The 18,485-nt window shown below is 46.3% G+C and overlaps 1 protein-coding gene across 1 annotated transcript in view; it reads left to right on the top strand.

Moving 5' to 3' along the window:
- The first annotated feature begins 7,141 nt into the window (after positions 1 to 7,141).
- The window catches only part of LOC144122977 (uncharacterized), a 29,639-nt gene continuing 18,295 nt past the window's right edge, over positions 7,142 to 18,485 (top strand). The window contains exons 1-2 of the mRNA XM_077655916.1: positions 7,142 to 7,300; positions 16,242 to 16,352. Of these exons, the coding sequence (XP_077512042.1) occupies positions 7,181 to 7,300; positions 16,242 to 16,352 (231 nt within the window). The 5' untranslated portion in view covers positions 7,142 to 7,180. The remainder of the gene's footprint in view (positions 7,301 to 16,241; positions 16,353 to 18,485) is intronic.

Genomic DNA, 18,485 nt, shown 5'->3' with positions numbered 1-18,485 from the left:
CTGGTTGACGCTTGATTCTTGTGGGTGGCGCCACGGAGGGCAGGTGGCAACCTTCCCACCGTTGTCCCGTTGTCTGTCTGGTCCCTCCGTGATCTGGAAGAGCTGGGTGGCAGGTGGGCTGCCTGGGTCACGTGATCTTGTGGCATCATCACAACCTGTCCACCCGATTGTGAGCATACTTGCCACAGTGATAGGTGGCAGTTCAATTAATGATTAGTCGCGAGAGTTTCCTCGGGAAGGGTAACGCGGGTCTCACAAGCCCGACCGATGACAGCACCTGCCATCGCAGGACAGTGATGCGTCGGTTAACCACTCGGCCACTGCGCCAGGAGCGGTATGAGGACTACCAAGGACCTATAAATGTAAATAATGACCAATTCTACTCAGTATAAAAGAATGCAGTATCACGCAAACTTACATCATATGATATATCAACCAGGGTTAGGCAGTTCAAATCAAACAAAACCAAAGAAAGTCAAGACAAACCGTGCAAAACGAGGGGCTAACCGTGTTAGCGGACTATATTTCATGATTAGCCCCAAGTTAAGCTGCCCGTGACTTCTTTTTTTTTCTACGGAAATAAACGGGGCTAGAATTTTAAATAGTATAGAAGCATTTGAGTATCCAGAAATTTGATTTGTTTTTTGGGTGAATATAACGGCAGACGGCTGCAGTCTGAGATGGGCACAGCTCCTCTGAAAATGGGTTGTGCGGAGGAACCAGTGTTGATCAGGTCGGAGGATCAGTGTTGATACGCAGGGTTGTTCATAAGTTTCCAGGCCGTAGGATCTGCTCTTGAACAGTAGATAGTCGCACACTTTGGGCGCCTGTCGAGACTTTATATGGCAAGGTCCTCGGGGTGCAAACGGGACTCATGCTCACCATTCAGAGAATACGAGCATCAAGAGGTTCGTAAATGCCCAATTACACGGTTAAAAGGCAGACACTGTTTCGTAAGGATATTTGACCAACCTGCACGTTTTGTTGTGTAGTATATACGACAGACGATGGCGCATCAGATAGTTGTGCCTCGGAGATGTGTACTATGTTCTGCCCTGATGGTCTATTTTAGCTGTCAGGTTCATGAACATATGTGCCAGTGCACTTCGGTGTCCATTATGTCGTACAACGCCAGCGGTTTCTGAAGCGCGTGAAAGATTTATACCTAACGACATTAAGGACACTTTTTCCTTTTTTGTGCTATAGAACCCTTCAACAGGTTTTTTTTTCAGATGTCCTTACCCACGCAATCCGTTGGAATAAAGAGGTGGTACCATATAATCAGGAGACTGAATAAGATAATGCTCCCATGTATGAGAGTGGTTTGTATTGGCTGACGCTTGGGCTATCATACCGCTGGCTATCGTATTTGACCAGAGTACAACCGCCAACCAATTATGAGGCAGTTTTGATACGTACGGTATTAAATATAATATAAGCAGGTTTTCCTCATTTTTCTTTCGCAAACTGAGGATACAGTAACTTGGAAAGCGGACTTAGAATCGCAGGCAGCCATTTGCAATTTGGTAACGCACTTTTTATCTGAATTAGGGTGGTCAGAAGAAGATTTCGGGTGGTTAAGATTGCCAGAGGATAAAACTCACTGTGTGGACTGTAGGCCAGGTATAGCGTCCTGAAAGATGCGGGAAATTTAGGGCCCTAGCTAAACAACTTGCTTGTTAACTCTAAGACAAAATGATATTCCTTATGAGTATTGCAGGCGAATGGTGATTAATAATTGCTTGATGTTATATGTGAGTGAGCGAAAAATTCTAATTATGACGATCCACGTCCGGGTTGTTAAGAGGAGCCTGAGAGAGCTCACTGGCAGCCGTCGATGCGATGCTGTGGCAATACGTCGTGCCAGGCGAGGCCGGAAAAAGGGGCACTTTGCAGCGACAGCACTCTGATAGCACTGGCACCTTCAATTTCCTGTGTGCGCTCAGTCACTCATACCAGGAGGGCGACATAGACACATTGGCTCCTACCGCTGTAGTCGGAAACCGCCTAGCTTTTGCCTCAGCGATTTGCGATTTTCAGCTGTGTCAAAAGCTTTGCACAGTGCTCTCAAACTTCCGGCTTCGCAGTATAGTATATAACCTTGGAGAGAGAACAAGCGTTACTGTGGCGTGTGAGTTCCGTCCCTGAGATGCACAATAATCGACTGGAGCTATGATACGTTGCTGGGTCTAGAGCTGTTTTCTCTGGCAGCGATCGTTCGCAAACAATGGGCTCGAGGGAGACAACGAGTCGCACCTTCATATTGCTTTCGTGCGGTGGGCGTCACGTCTGCGCAATATTTTTCCAAGTGCCTTACGTCGATGCCAACGCGGTATAAAGTCTTGGAAAGCGGGATTACAAAGTTTGTGCACTCCGTGTACGCGAGGCCATACAGTAAAGTAAAATTCCCGGGGCGCGAGCAAACTTTGTTGCGAGGAACGCTGACGCAGATCCTTTCAGCGCTCCCATGCCTCGCCCGCCCGCTCATCTTAGTTCGGTGCAGCGTGGCCTAAACCAAGGAGCGCTGTAAGGAGATCCTGAAGCAAACGAAACGCAAAGTAATCCCGCGTTTTGAGATACAGCCTTTGTCAAAAGTTTAAGGTCCAGGAGGCTTTGCTTCCAAGCAGTGAAGAAGGGCTTTTGTAGCATCCTTGGAAGTTCTGACCTTCAAAGGGGTGAGGATGAAAATTCTTCCCTCCTTCCAGAGATTTGGGATGCTTGGGGATGCAAAGTGAGCCACACTAAGTGGCCCGGAAGCAAACTCCCTGGGCTCTAAATTTTTGACAACGAGTTTGCTTCCAGTACTCGAGCTTGATTGTTCTCGCGCTTCCCATCGTTGTCCTCGTTGGTTGTTGGCTCCTTTTAGAACGTTTTAAAGTGTTAGCTTTCATTTTTCTGTCGTCTGCGAGAATCTCGACCAATAATCGAGGTTGTTAACGGTCATGTCGCAATAAGGGGTGGTGGCCGTACCTTATCGCAGTCGCAAAACCCAGTTCATGTTTCACAAGAGGCGTAATTATAATGCATCCATGAACTAAATTCTTTTCTTTCGTACGTTTTTCACTTGGTTTACTATATTTCTGAATTCTGTGCAGCAGAAATTTTAGAATTATTGACAAGCGGGAACGATCATGAGTGCCTGAGCCCAAATGCTACCGCAAGAGGCAAGGTTTATGATCCCGCGGCTATATGAACGCGATCGGTTTCCGTTGTGCTTAGTTCGCGGACCGTGTCAATGACATGTCAGCTTATTGCTAGACTGACACAGCGTATGGTCTCGTCAGGGCTCTTAGATTTCGGCACCCAATGATATGCGTGAACGTTTCTAGTGCAACCTGTTTGTTGCACCCGATGGGTTAATTCAGAACGTTGCTGCTCAGGGTGCTTTCGCTTCTTTGCAGCGCAGCTATTTCATTGGAAAGTTGCATTCCTGTGTAGATTTATGTATGCCTTTGTAACGTTTAAGATGTCGCGTGCTTATGAAGCAAAGCCCCACCATTTCTTCTGACTCTTCATAAGCATTTATAGACATGCGGGCACATAACGTGTCTAACGCTTTCTGCAAGTGTTCAACTGCTGCAACTGTGACACTCGAGTTCCGAAATGTAAAAATGCGTATAATTGCCGGGAAGCTTAGTTGGCACTCACGATGTATTATGTACCGCAAAACAAGCCTGCGTGTGATGCCATTTCCCACGACATTATTGCGCCTTGAACGCACGAAGTTAGAAAAGGACCACACAAGTTAACGCGCCAGTCAGTGACTCCACTTTGCTCTCGCACAGGATTTGCACGAAGCCCACGGACGTCGAGTCCGGGCACCGCGGTGCACGGAACTGCGCTACGGGGCCGATCGCTGAGGGAGCGTCGTAGGAAGGGCCAGCACGCCGCCCCGGGGCGTGTTTATCGGTTGCGCGTGGCGCCCCCGCGCGGCGCCCAACGGCGGAAGTGCATTAGGCGAGTGGCCGCACGCTGGGCGGCTTGCCGCCGCCGGTCCATCGTTGGTCGCCGACACGGCGGAGCTGCTCCGGCGACATAGCACGGGGCACGCGGCGATCAGGGAGAAGGGTGGGGGGATGCAAAATCCAGACACATAAACAGATATAGAGACGCAGATATACCAAACACACGACGGCCTTACAGCGGGGTGGCGTTCCTCCTTGAGAAGCGTTAATGCAATAGAGCCCCTGGGAAGAAGCCTAGGAACGGCGTGATCGTGGTGGCGGGGGTTGACGAGGCCGCCGCCGATGCCGCGTCCACGAAAATTCAGTTTGTCGATCGGCAGTGTGTCTATACATACGATACTGGCAACTTTCCGCTGCACCCACTGAGTTCGAGAAGGCATTGTTGGGCGTCCTCAGCTGCAGCCTCGTTCCTGATAAGAGCCCTGTGGTTTATCGCTTTAACTTGGTAGCCTGTATGAACCCCCTTGCTCTCTACATGCGGCCAGGGGTAGTAGGAAGTAAAAAAAAAACTGAAAAGTTTTTTAATGGCAAGCGCTGTCGGATGATTTCAATTTCACTCTTAAAAGGGTCAAATGTATAGTCAGAGAATTGCATGCAGTTATCTGCGAGAGGCAGCGGCAGCCCCTTGGAACCCGTATTCACGATGTTGTGCAGAATCAGCTCGGCAGAAAGGTGGTGCTCCAATAGTCCCGTAACGTTTCTGAATTCAAAAATTCCACAACATGAACATATACCTCCCACCATCACGAAAAACGCTCATCGCCATTGAAAAAGCGCTTACGACATTTGGTACCTGGAACGAGCATTTTCAAGACTTCCGTTTTTCAAACTGAAGCCCTGTAAATTTAGGCAAACGATTCTAGTTTGCGCAGTTGCCACCACGTGCCGCGCGGCGCTCATCACTCAAAATCACCCGGGAATTTCGAATTTATGGTACATCCCACTGATTTTCAATAGCCGTCGGAAATACTCGGCTTGAGCGCAGGAAGTGTTTTATAGGTCATATTTTGGGGCACGGAAGAAGACTTGGCTGCGATAATCCGCATGTTCGCACAGTCTCCCGGCAGTCTAATTTTGTCAAAATTACAATTTCAAAATATTATCATTGAGCTACACATTGTTCGCTACTGGTGGCCAACACATGGCGTTCGTTGCTGAAAGTGCAGGAAAGCTGGCCACGCAAACAGGCAGCGCCTGACATGCACAGCGACAGCTGAACGGTGAGCAGTCTGGCGAATCGGTCGCGTGTCAGTAGAGAAGGAGGAAGAAGGGCAGGAGCAGCTCACGGCGCGTGTACAGTACGAAAGGGAAGAAGAAGAAGAACTGCCGTCGGTAAGCGCTCAAACGCATTACTGCCTTTCTGCTCATGTTTACGTTTTTGACGCCACAACATCGTCCACAGCACGCCGTGTAACATATCGTGCCTTACACGCTTTGGTTCGATTGGTTTTGGGGGTTAAGGCTAGCGGGAGCACAACCGGTAGCAAACATATATTCCTTTCAGGTCCTGCCTGCACAAATGTGTGGATGCATAAAAAAGTCTCCTAAGGGAATATTATGCGTTTTCCGGTTCAACAAACGCGTTTGTGGAGGTTTAAGAAATAAACCTGCCTCGCTAGTTCGGGAAAAAACCCAGAAAGGGGCCTGTCATCGGTTCATCAAAAGAACGCACACTTAAATTTAAGACTTCCCGGATGGCGTTGAAAGATCCCTGCACGCAGCGAGAAGTGTGATGTTTACTTGTGTTTGACATGAGAAGGATATTGCTTCCTATTTCTTGTGATGTGATGTATCTTTTATCTCTGCTGTAGTGACAGTTTAGCCAATAAATGTCCTACCAGCACATAATCATGACTTAATAATAATGATAATTGGTTTTTGGGGTAAGGAAATGGCGCAGTATCTGTCTCATATATCGTCGGACACCTGAACCGCACCGTAAGGGAAGAAATGTAGGAGGGAGTTAAAGAAGAAAGAGGTGCCGTAGTCGAGCGCTCCTGAATAATTTCGACCACCTGGGGATCTTTAACGTGCGCTGACATCGCACAGCACACGGGCTCCTTAGCGTTTTGCCTCCATAAATAGGCAGCCGCCGCGGTCGGGTTCGAATCCGGGAACTCCAGATCAGTAGCCGAGCGCTCTAACCACTGAGCTACCGCGGCGGGTAGTAATCATGACTTCCATCTCGCAATTCAGGATTTGATTTCTTGATGCTTTGATCCTAGATAATATGCCAGGCGACCTTATAAAGCAATAATCGCACAAAGTGATTACAGCTTCCCAGTTAGTGTGTTCATGGACCTGAAAGGGATATAACTTGCCACAACATCGGTGACATGCTTCCACCGTTCCGACGTTCGAAACCTGGAGTCGATACTTGCTGGAGTGTGAATTGCTTTTAGAACAAGACATTGCGAGCTTGCTGAAACCGATGCTTGGACTTCATTCATAACTTGCTGCATTTATTGCCGCCTAGACTCCAGGTATAAGCTTGATTGCTGCATTGTGGCGCGAAGCCCAGAGAGCGCGCTCTCCAGCATGCAGCGGCGCAGAAGTGGCGTCGATCTCGAAATGACCGCGCTACATTTTACTTCGCAGCCTTCTTTGGAGGCGTAATGAGGCCTCGCGTTCTTTCCTGCCCTGGTCGTTGGTTGGAGGCTGGTGAGAGTGCTTTGCTCCAGCAGACCGTAGTCTTTGTTGCCGGTCGTATGGCGCATGCTCCGCCGTCACAGCGTCCCTTATAGCCCACATGCCGTTTCGGGACGTTATACCTCACACATCGTGCAACACCATAGCATAGAATAGCTTTGCATAGCATAGCACACCACACCACACAATGCCATACCGTATACGATATACCATACCCTGCCATACTACACATGTCCTATCGTACATGTGATATGACATGTCGCATGCAGTCTATTAGATGTTGTTTTAAGAAGCGAGCGGCGCACTCCTGATATATATATATATATATATATATATATATATATATATATATATATATATATATATATATATATATATATATATATATATATATATATATATGTGTGTGTGTGTGTGTGTGTGTGTGTGTGTGTGTGTGTGTTTGTATATATATATATATATATATATATATATATATATATATATATATATATAATATTTTTTTGCTTTTCCACTAAGGCCTGACACAGTCGCAGAGCCCCGAGGCGTGCTTGGGACATCCGGCAATGGCACGAAGGGTGCTAGGTTCCGTCCGAGACAGGATAGCATCGTGGTCCATGTGGATGCGCCAAGGAGGCGCCCCGGTGACAACTACGTCAACCAGCGAACACATCGACGATGTGCCCGTACGTCTTTGCACTACAGTTTTATTGCGTCCCCTTCTCCGGTGCTGTTATCTGGGTATTATCACTATTGCAAAAAAAAAAAACGTAACCATGGTAGCAGATCATAATATATTATTGGACCAGTGATTTTATGGTGCACTGAATGTTAGGGCTAGCAAAATATCATATGTATGAATGGATGAATGCACACCCGCCCAACAATTATGGATACGTAGATTCGTTCAAAAAAAAAAAAATTCGGAGCACTGCAGTGTTTTTCCCCGCGCTGCAGGCTTTAAAAGCTTCATAGCTGCCACCACATAGCTCAACAGGCAGCAGTGCGTTACTCTTGAGTGCTTTTCTAGGCGCTGTATATCTGCCGCTAAGGTAAAAACCTTAAGCAGTTGTCAGTTAACGTCTTGCGATATCGTGAACCAATACTGAGGGGAAAATTCACTACATTTACACTGTGCTGCATAATGCGCTAAACTCAGCGAGAGTTGGGCTGAAAGTGCGCGCTGTGCAGATTTTTAATGCGCGAGCATTGGAACGGCCATCTGAACAAAGCCCCGGCGTCCGTCTATTCATGTGCAGTGGAGTAGAGAGAGGAGGAGAAGTTGAGTGAGGAGGAGGAGCAGGTTCCGTGATGTCACTAAGGGGGAAGCGCAGAGCGCACAGGTGCGCCGCGGCTCAGCGGGAGGAGGAGTCAAAGAACCGCAAAGGGATTGGAAAAATTGGAATTCGAATGGAATGGAAATGAGAATTGCAATCTGCCTTTTTCTCAAGATGTGGCGCTCTCTGGAGAGTGGGCGAGAATGTTGAAAAACAAACGCACGTGGGTGACGCAGGCCCGATCAGGTTGCACGAGGCTCCAACTCCACCTGAGAATTGGCAAATGTGTACTTGGCAGCAGCTACCGTCTACCGCCTGCACCTGTCACTAACACGAACTGCACATCCCCAGCAGGAGCCGGCGGTTTGCTTTCAACCGATGGAACTGGAGGAGGAGACGGGAGCATGCGTAGAACGGCCGTGTGAAAACGGCAGATTTAAAAATTAGGCTTCAGAAAAACGAATGAAAATTGGTTTTGAGCAAAGGAAATGGCGCAGTAACGGTCTCGCATATCTTCGTGGACACCCGAACCGTGCCGTAAGGGAAGGGATAAAAAAGAGGAAGTGAGTGAAGAAAGGAAGAAAAAGGTGGTCGTAGTGGAGTTCTCCAGAACAATTTCGACCACCTGGGGATCTTTAACGTGCGCTGACATCGCACAGCACACGGGCACTTTTTCGCGTTTCGCCTCCATCGAAACGCGGCCGCTGCTGTGTGGTTCGAACCCGGGTACTCCGGCTCAGTAGACGAGCGCCTTAGCCATTGAGCCATCGCGGCGGGTTCAATCTTGCTACGCTTCCTTATTTTGTTGGAGGTGAATTACAAAAATTGACGCAGGTTCCTCGCAATTCTGCCGAAACGTAATGCAGAGCGAAAGCTGCTTTTCTGAAATTTACACATTTATTTCTGCAATTCTCATGAAAGAAGTCAGACAGTTACGGCGGATTTCCTTTCCTCAAGGCCTTTTTTTATGTTCGTTTTCACAGGTGTTAGGTTTCCCACTAACAGCTCTCGCGTTAGAAACGAGCGGATCATTTTAGATGCAGGGGTAAACAAGACCTTCCACACCTATTAGGGGACCGCACAGGTTCATCGAATGGGCGCTAATACGAGGTCAGAGGACAGTTCATTGAAAATAGTGGGGCTTGTTGAGCTGGCAGCATTAGGTTCCGCTATTTATGAAATTTCCGGCGTAGGCGGGGTGGATAAAGAATCGAATTACTAAAAAAAATTCCCCAGAGACCGTGTGAACATAACCGCAGCACCCCATCTTCATTCTGCCAGCTAGTGGCCATTCAAGAGGAACTTGCGGAAACGCATCACTGATGAATGAAAAAAAAACTATTGTATTTACTTATGAGGAGTAATTGGTAGTTTATTGCGGTCACCCTACCTATCTGTGGGAAACATATAGAAGACATTAATTCGTTTACATTAGTAGACATTTTGATACAGCTCCAGTGGAGTGAATGAGTCTGCATTTCTCTCTGCGCAATGTACTAAGTTGTTTTATCAATCGCAGTGCGAACCTCTTTGTAAATAAATAACTTCATTTACAATTTTTCGTTGGCAGAAAAATTCAGCTGTCCGCACTGAGTGGTACTCTGTGAAAGAAAAAATGAAATTGCGCCCTTTCTTGTCGTCGAAATATGTGTGCTTGAGATGCAGTCCAGAAAAGGCGTAGCATGTTCTGAGATGGCTCACAGATGACGGTATTAGACCTTGGCTGTTTGAAATGCCGCTGACTCCGCTCGCTTGGATTTTTCGAGCTAAGCAGCGCGCGTGTTCTCTCTGCCGCGCTCAGCGTCCTCAGTGCTTTCGCTGCTTGACGAGCCGCTTCAGTCGTCTACTGTCGGGCATAAGGGGTGCGTTGGGCCGCCTTCTAATCCTCGAGTGCAGCTGCATTAAAAGGCAACTCCGGTGTTTTTTCGTACCTTCCCGGATTTTACTGAAACTTTCAAGGTATAAGTTCTCCGCAATTTTCTGGCCATGTGTGCCGAATTTCGTAGCCAAGGCTACGCCTTGTGGAAGCGCACATTAATTTTAGAATTTTCTATTTTGTAGCTTCAGTCGGGACTCTTTCTACTGGCCACCTTGCGTGTGTGACAACACGCGCTGACACACTCATTGATATTCGCTCGGTGTATGCTGAAGGACTAAATTTCGCGCTTGTTTTTGGTCACGTCAGACAAATAATCGTCGATGATGTCGCCAAGAGCCGCAAATTTAGGCAATCAACGCACACAGGTTAAGTTCTGGGACAATTCTCGTGACGTCGTAGGTTGATATGTCCTGATGTCGTGATTTGGCTAAAACGCAGTTTCGATTTCGGTTTCCTGGTTTCTGGTGTCTTAAAATACGTCTACTCGGTATATTGAAAAACTTTCTTTTTTGTACCAGATAGCATGTTTATGCCTTTATGCGGTTTAACGTTCCAAAGCGACTCAGACTATGAGGGACAGTGGAGGGCTGCGGATAATTTCGGCCACCTGGGGTTCTTTAACGTGCGCTGATCACATCGCACAGTACATCGGCCTCTAGCATTTCGCCTCCGTAGAAATGCAACGGAGAGGACGACTCTAAGGAATGCGATATGATTATCAAATAAAAATGTTCGCACAACCCCGGACTTACCATTTATGCTGCCGTCATGGCATGGCGACATGGCGAGATGGGTGCACCTTCCTGTCTCTTGACAGACCCAGCCTCATTGCCAGGCCATGGCTGCACTGCTGGCGCCGCCGATCATTAAAAGCTCACAGCAAACGAATCTAAGTTCACAAATACAATAGCAATGTAATCGATAGCAACTCATATATACCAGTTAGAACACACAGCGCGGGGAGTTGTAGCGATGGCGGCGTGATTGGAGGCGAGTGCTGGCCGACTGCTTTGTGTTCGACTAACAGATGCTTCTTCCCGAGTCTCTCAGCTCCGTGATTACTCACCGCTAATAACAAAGCACATTTCTTTTGTTTTTAGTAAGCATAAGAACTGCGCATAAGACGGGGCATAGAAAACAAGCACACAGGACAAGTGCAGACTAAGGACTGGCTTATTGCACCCACGCCTCCTTTCTTCTTCAACAACAAACCGCATGCGAAATAAACTACCCCCCCCCCCCCCTTCCTCCTCTACGCTTCGGGGTTTGTAGTAATACGCACTGTATGCGTCATACTTGGACGAAACTTGGGAAATGGTTAACCCAGCTCTTACCTCCATAAAACTAGGTTTCAACGCGAAGCGAAAAAAAGGCGGAGCCAAAAGCAGCTATCCTGCTTCGCGATGAAACTTACTTTTTCCGCATTAAGGACCGGTTTAACCATGTTTCATGTTTCCTCAAACTATGATACATGCCGTAGTGTACGCCACCGCAGGTTCGGGCTTGAACTGCATCGTGGAGCGAATAAGCCACTTTTTTTTCCAGTCACTATTTTTCACATACTACAAGAGCAAAATTTAAATCTATATATTGAGAAATGGATTTTTTGAACAACGAATTAAGGCAAAAACAACAGGCTTACAATGCATTGCATCACCTTTTAAACTGTTGTTTTTTTTTAGGAAACACTAGCAGTGAGTTACATATGTTTTCTGTATCGTCAAGCGTGGTGAGAAGTCACACACGACACTGGTCTAGAGTCTATGGCGTTCGACTGCTCAGCCAAAAGACGAGCTACCAAATCTTGGCTTCGGGGGTCGCATATCGACGGAGGTGGCATGGAAAAGTGCGTTTGTGCTGGGCGATGTCAGGGCAGGTGGTCGAAAGTAGCCAGGAACACTCTACTACGGCGTCTGTCATAGCTCATGTGGAGCTTTGGTTCGGCAACGGAGCACTGTAAAGAACGCCATGCGATTGTTTTTAGTAATAATAATAATAATTGGTTTTTGGGGGAAAGGAAATGGCGCAGTATCTGTCTCATATATCGTTGGACACCTGAACCGCGCCGTTAGGGAAGGGACAAGGGAGGGAGTGAAAGAAGAAAGGAAGAAGGAAGTGCCGTAGTGGAGGGCTCCGGAATAATTTCGACCACCTGGGGATCTTTAACGTGCACTGACATCGCACAGCACACGGGCGCCTTGGCGTTTTGCCTCCATAAAAACGCAGCCGCCGCGGTCGGGTTCGAACCCGGGAACTCCGGATCAGTAGTCGAGCGCCCTAACCACTGAGCCACCGCGGCGGGTAATTGTTTTCAGTAAAAATTGGTTTCTTGGCTCTTTCTGGCCATGCTAGCATTTCTCCGGTAGCAAAACACGCTTTCGTCGTCGAGAAAATTGGGTTCAAAAATCTTCCCGCCAGTCGGTTCAAACTCGTGACATCCTTGCCGAAAAGGACGGGTGGCCACCATTTGAAGTGCATAGTAGGATAGCGTAGGCTCCGAGATCCGCACGAACTAGCACTCTGGGGTCGACGCAAGCACTTCGCTTGCAAAACCGGACACTGGATGGCAACACTTGTATTTCGTTTCTTAGTCGTTTGTGGCCGCGGTGGCTTAGTGGTTAGGGTGCTCGACTACTGATCCGGAGTTCCAGGGTTCGAACCCGACCGCGGCGGCTGCGTTTTTATGGAGGAAAAACGGTAAGGCGCCCGTGTGCTGTGCGATGTCAGCGCACGTTAAAGATCCGCAGGTGGTCGAAATTATTCCGGAGCCCTCCACTACGGCCCCTCTTCCTTTCTTCTTTCACTCCCTCCTTTATCCCTTCCCTACGGCGCGGTTCAGGTGTCCAACGATATATGAGACAGATACTGCGCCATTTCCTTTCCCCAAAAACCAATTAATATTATTATTATTCCCGGGTTCGAATACGACCGCGGCGGCTGCGTTTTTATGGAGGAAAAACGCTCATGCGCCCGTGTGCTGTGCGATGTCAGCGCACGTTAAAGATCCCCAGGTGGTCGAAATTATTCCGGAGCCCTCCACTACGGCACCTCTTCTTCCTTTCTTCTTTCGCTCCCTCCTTTATCCCTTCCCTTACGGCGCGGTTCAGGTGTCCAACGATATATGAGACAGATACTGCGCCATTTTCTTTCCAAAAAAAACTAATTATTATTATTAGTCGTCTGTAGCTTATAAATCCAGAAGCTTCGGAGGCCGCGGGTTCTTCGGATCCCACCGGCGGCATGTGGTTGTTTTTTCTTCTGCTTTCTAACCTATAAGCGATAAAATAATTACACTCTTAATCTCCTACTTATCAGCATTAAAAATTAAAACAAAAAATAAAGATAGGAACATTCCGTTATGCTCCTTGTTTTCGGTGCAATTGTCTTCCTTCATATGTACTATAAAAGCTGCGTTTTCCGTAAGAGTTGTCTCTGAGATTAGAACGCAGTACCCTGTGGATACAGGTCAACCCCTATTTCTCCTCAGTGTCCATTCAGGTTGTATTTTTTTTTTATATATTGTCGCCGACAAACGTAGGGCGACACAAAAGGGGCTTTTAATCGGATGACCAAGAAGACCAGCAGCGCGCGTCCGAGCGGGAACGTCGTCTTCCTCGCTCCCACACGGGCCCAGCCATGCCTTTCGGCCGCATGGCGGCGCTCGCAGAATGTGAGCAGTGCAGCAATATATGGGAGTTTAACGTCCCAAAGCGACACAGACTATGAGGAACGCCGCAGTGGAGATTTCCGGAAATTTCGACCACCTCGTTTTTTTTTTTTTTAACGTGCACTGACATGACACAGTACACGGGCCTCTAGAACTTCGCCTCCATCGGAATTCCACCGCCGCGGCCGGGATCGAGCCCGCGTCTTTCGGGTCAGCAGCCGAGCGCCATAACCTCTGAGCCACCACGGCGGCTTCCCTTTATTGATTTATTTTCTTTCATTTTTACATACTGCAGCCCCTATTGGGGCTATTGCTGGAGTTGGGTTAACAATTCGTGTAAAAACGGCAGTGTATACATACAGACACAAAAAGATTACATCTAACATGTTTGAACACATAGCGCCAACAATGAAATAGGATGTAACTAATAAACTGAAGCAATGCACAGTAAACACAACACAAAAGAAAACATGTGGCACCGATAGCTGTTAAAAATGAGTAATGGAATGGACCGCGTTATGTCAGGAATAAAGCTCTAATGTTCAATAGTACGAGGAAAAAAGCTGTGTTTGAAATTATTAGTACGGGCGAAGTATGGCTTAATATTAAGGCTGTGATGACTCCTGGTTGATCGGAAAATATCAGGGGTAAAGTAGACATTAGGTGTGACATGATAAAGTCAATTGACGATGCAGTGCAGGAATTTCAGTGACTCCACGTGACAGCGCACGGACAAGGGGGTCAGATTCAAAGCGGACAAGGAAGTGAAAAATGGCGATCATGCCGATGATATATTAACCTGATGGCTTTCCTTTGGATGCTCTCGATTTGATCCATTTCACTTTGTTTATGAGGATTCCAGACGGGAGATGCGCATTCAATTACGCGACGATTTAAAGATTTGTGCATTGATAGCTTAGTTTCTTATGGTGCATTAGTCAACGCTCTCCTCAAATACCCAAGTGTTTTTAATGCTTTAGAACAAGTTAAATTAATATGTTTCGCAGAGTACATGTTAATGGTGAATATAAGGCCGAGATACTTATATTCGAAAGTCCGCTGCAATGATGAATTATTGAAATCATAATTAAACAGTTAAAGGGACGTGCAGTTAGTGAAAGACATCACTACAGCTTTAGTAAAATTTAATTTTCATTTCCCATTTGATAGACCAGGTGCAGAAACTATTAAATGAGGTGTTTAGTTGCAAGTGATTACCTAGTGTGTTAATTACTTGATATAATACACAATCATCCGCATAGAGGCGTATTTGTGATTTGACATTGCGAGGTAAGTCGTTGATGTATATTAGGAATAATAAAAGGCCAAGCACTGACCCTTGAGGAACGCCAGATAATACATCGACAGGACAGGAGTTAGTAAAATTGTAGGAAACAAACTGTGAGCGGTGGAAAAAAAAAAACAAAAAATAGCGATCCAATTAACCAAGAAAGAATTTTTTAAAATGACGTTTAGTTTGCACATGAGATTATAATGTAGTACAATGTCAAAAGCTTTCGAGAAATCTATAAATGTGGCGTCCATCTGAGCTCCAGAATTGAGGGCGAACGAAATGTCGCGCACAACTTCAATTAGTTGTGTTAGGGTGCTGAAACCTTGTCTAAATCCATGCTGAAAATTTGAGAGCACATTTTTAGATTCCTGAAATTCTACTATATGTTTGTGGATTATGTGTTCCAGTATTTTACGCGAATATGATGTTAATGAGATTTGTCTTTAATTAAATAGAAGCTGTTTGTTACCAGATTTGAGCGATGGAAACACCTTCGCTATCTTCCAGGACGATGGTACCGCACCAGAGGTTAGCGACACACGGAGGATGATGGTTAGATATCGAACAGTCCATACTGAATGTGGCAGTTTGGGTTAGTTGGTATGACAAGACATAAAAATGTACAGCGCGCTTGAAGACGACAACAACGAAGGAAGACAGGAGGCACAACTTGGGAAAACAGGAGACAGATAGCGATCGTGTGTCTTCTGTTCTCCCATGTTGTGTCTCCTGTCTTCCTTCGCTGTTCTCGTCTTGAAGTGCACTGTGCATTTTCATGTCTCCTGTCTTCCTTCGCTGTTCTCGTCTTGAAGTGCACTGTGCATTTTCATGACCTTTTAGGCCGAACATACGTATTCCACCATGGTGGGAGGTCCCGCTCGTGGTCCTGCTTGCTTAACGGACCTGGTCTGCAAACCAAGTCGGCTAGTCCGTAAAAATTCAAGCAGGGAGCATTGCTTTATTTTTAGCTGAAAGCTCGCCATGAGAAAGCCTGGATGCTGGCTCGATAAATCTTAGCACAAATACTAGTTCAAATACAAATACAAGGTCGTTTACACGTCATCTGGAATTCAGGCACCCTTCTCATTTGTGTCCTCAAGCGCACGTGCAACCCGACAGAACCACCCACTAAACATTGTTCCTTTCAAACCACATACAGATTGCTTTAAATTTTCTTTTTTCCCGTGAACTTTTGAAATTTGGAATTGATTGTACGGCTCACTTCGCTCATTGCCAATTGAAGAGTTCGTTGTTCAGTTGCCTATCAATTTGGCCTGTTGATCTGTTTTTAATACTTCTATGTTATCTATTTCTATGCTACACATGTTTTTTTGTTTTTACTAATGTATGTACCCACTCCTGCTATGTCTCTCCTATGAGACAACAGTATTTGTAAATGAATAAAATAAATAAATAAATAATAAATAGCTCACACGAACGGTGCGATACGAGATTACAGAAGGAGCTGTTTTAGGCCGACAGGCATTATTTCGCCCTTCCCTCTACCCAGGACGTTGTGACGCCCTGCCTGGCGCCGGGGAATCAGCTGACGGGACCACCTTTCGTCTTCAGCACAAAATACTTCCAGACTATCGCTGGCGCGCTGAATCTCACAGAAACAGTGAGTTGTCACCGTTGAGAATGCACCACCACTGATGAATGACTGCCCCGTGCGGCCGTTTTTGTGGAAATCTCAGCTGGCGTTTTTGCTGCCGATTATTTTAGTTCTCATAAAAAGTGAACAGTTCATCGCACGCAACCAATCTCCTCATAAAGCGGGATTCTCTTGCGGCTCGGACGAGTAGGCTGACAAGGGGCTGAATAAGGTGGAGGAGCGAACTCTGCGGCGCTTGCAGACAGGAACGCTTCTCCGTCCTGCCACTTTGATCCCAATATAGATGGGCGTTGCCCGCACTGTGGAAAGATCTGCGATATCTTTAACATGGTGCGGGCATATGGTGCTGAGGAAATGAGTCTTTGACCCCACCTTGAGTAGAAGAAAATACCTTGTGCCATGGCGCTCTTTGGTCACTGATGCCCTTGCGCCATAAAAATTCATCATCATCATATCATCATGATCACATGGTGCGGGCATGTACTCAAAATCTTCGCCTTCCCCCTTCCTCTACCTCTACACGGCAGGCATAGGAGACTGCTCCACACTGGAGTCCCAAAGGGCTCTGGTAAAGCGGGTGCGGGACGGGGCCTCGTCGTGCAGTGTCCCGCCCGTACAAAAATTTATTTAGACAGTCTATAGACTGTTCATACACTTATGTCTATAAAGTCTATAGACAAACCCTAGAGAACCGGCTATAAGCAATACAAATCCTATTGACAGTCTATAGACAATCTATACATTCATGGCCATACGCTTTTATCAGAATTTTGTCTATAGACAATCCATAGACTATGGATAGACAAAAAGAAATGTCTATACAAATGCTTAGAGTCTATAAGAAGTCTTTAGACTGTCCATAGACCAATTTAGCAAGAATAGATTAAGAATATAGACAATGTAGCACTCTCTTTTTGAGCATTAAAAAGTTTTTCGCTACAACCGCAACCACAACCACCACCTGCAGCGTGCTTCCTGTTTATAGACTTTGATTAGAAATCCTGGAGCTTCCCTTCCCTTCTTTTTTTTTTTTTTTGCAGAGTTAATATACTGAATTTACAGTAAAGGCGGTGGCCGCAACGCCACGCCCACCTTATCCACATTCTTGCTGATTGTGGCGGCAACCATTCTGGCGACGCCTCTTGATAGTTTACTCCTACAACGCGGACCAATTAGGGGCGGCCCAATTGTCAAGAGCGATCGTTTCAGGTCACTTGGTTTATCAGCGGTAGCACGACGGCCGCTACAGTCAGCATTTCTGCAGCGTTTTCTATATCGGAGTACTCAGAACCACAGGAAATTCCCATTAAACGGATTTTAACGCTTACTGGAGCAGCGAGTTGTTGATCTCGTGCCTCTTTGTGTAGGCATTCCTTGATGGCACCACGGACGATTAGCATAACCTCCTCACCACGTTTTACTGCCTTTTTTTTTACAATTGTGATTCGCTTATAACCTCACTCCTTTCCTTTAGTGTTTTTGATTATTCATTTATTACGTTAGGAAAGTTTATTTCCCTTTCTTCATGAGCATTACATTAAATGAAGCTGACAGCCTTTCTCGTTTTTCGTTTTTTAGGCCGATCAGTCTTCTTGTTTATTTTTTATTGCGACATCATTTAGGTTGGTCACAATATTCCCTGACTGGCCGAGAGCGTCCTGACGCACCTGCATCACTAATTTTGAAAATCTGAGGGCTAGAATGTTCGAGTAGTCTTCCATTAGATTGTCATATGGAATTATGCTAATCCGGCCCAATAATCTTCATTAATTCGTCCACAAATCTACCTTAATCCACCCACTATTTTCCACTAACCAACCAAAGTCAATTTTTTGTGGTGGGACTACTCCCGAAATTTTCGGGGCCCTTGAAATCTTTTTTTTTGGAAGGGGGGGGGGGCATTTCTTTTATAAAATTGTTGTTAAAAAGCCCCTAATTTTTTTTTCTCTTAACACGCTGATGTCTCTTTTGTGTATGAATACCTCCAACTTTTTTCCTTACAGCAACATTTGCGATGTTCGCATTAATTCTCTTTGCAGTCATGTGCTTCGGCTGTCAGCACAAGAAATTTCCGTGGTTGCTATTACCGTGTTGCTGAATACACTTCTTGGGACAGTTTCACTTTGAAGCAACCAGGAG

This window comes from Amblyomma americanum, chromosome 3 (assembly GCF_052857255.1).
Source record: "Amblyomma americanum isolate KBUSLIRL-KWMA chromosome 3, ASM5285725v1, whole genome shotgun sequence".
NCBI classification, from domain to species: Eukaryota; Metazoa; Arthropoda; class Arachnida; order Ixodida; family Ixodidae; genus Amblyomma; species Amblyomma americanum.
The sequence above is the reverse complement of the archived record's forward strand: the minus strand, read 5'-3'. Positions and strand labels throughout refer to the sequence as shown.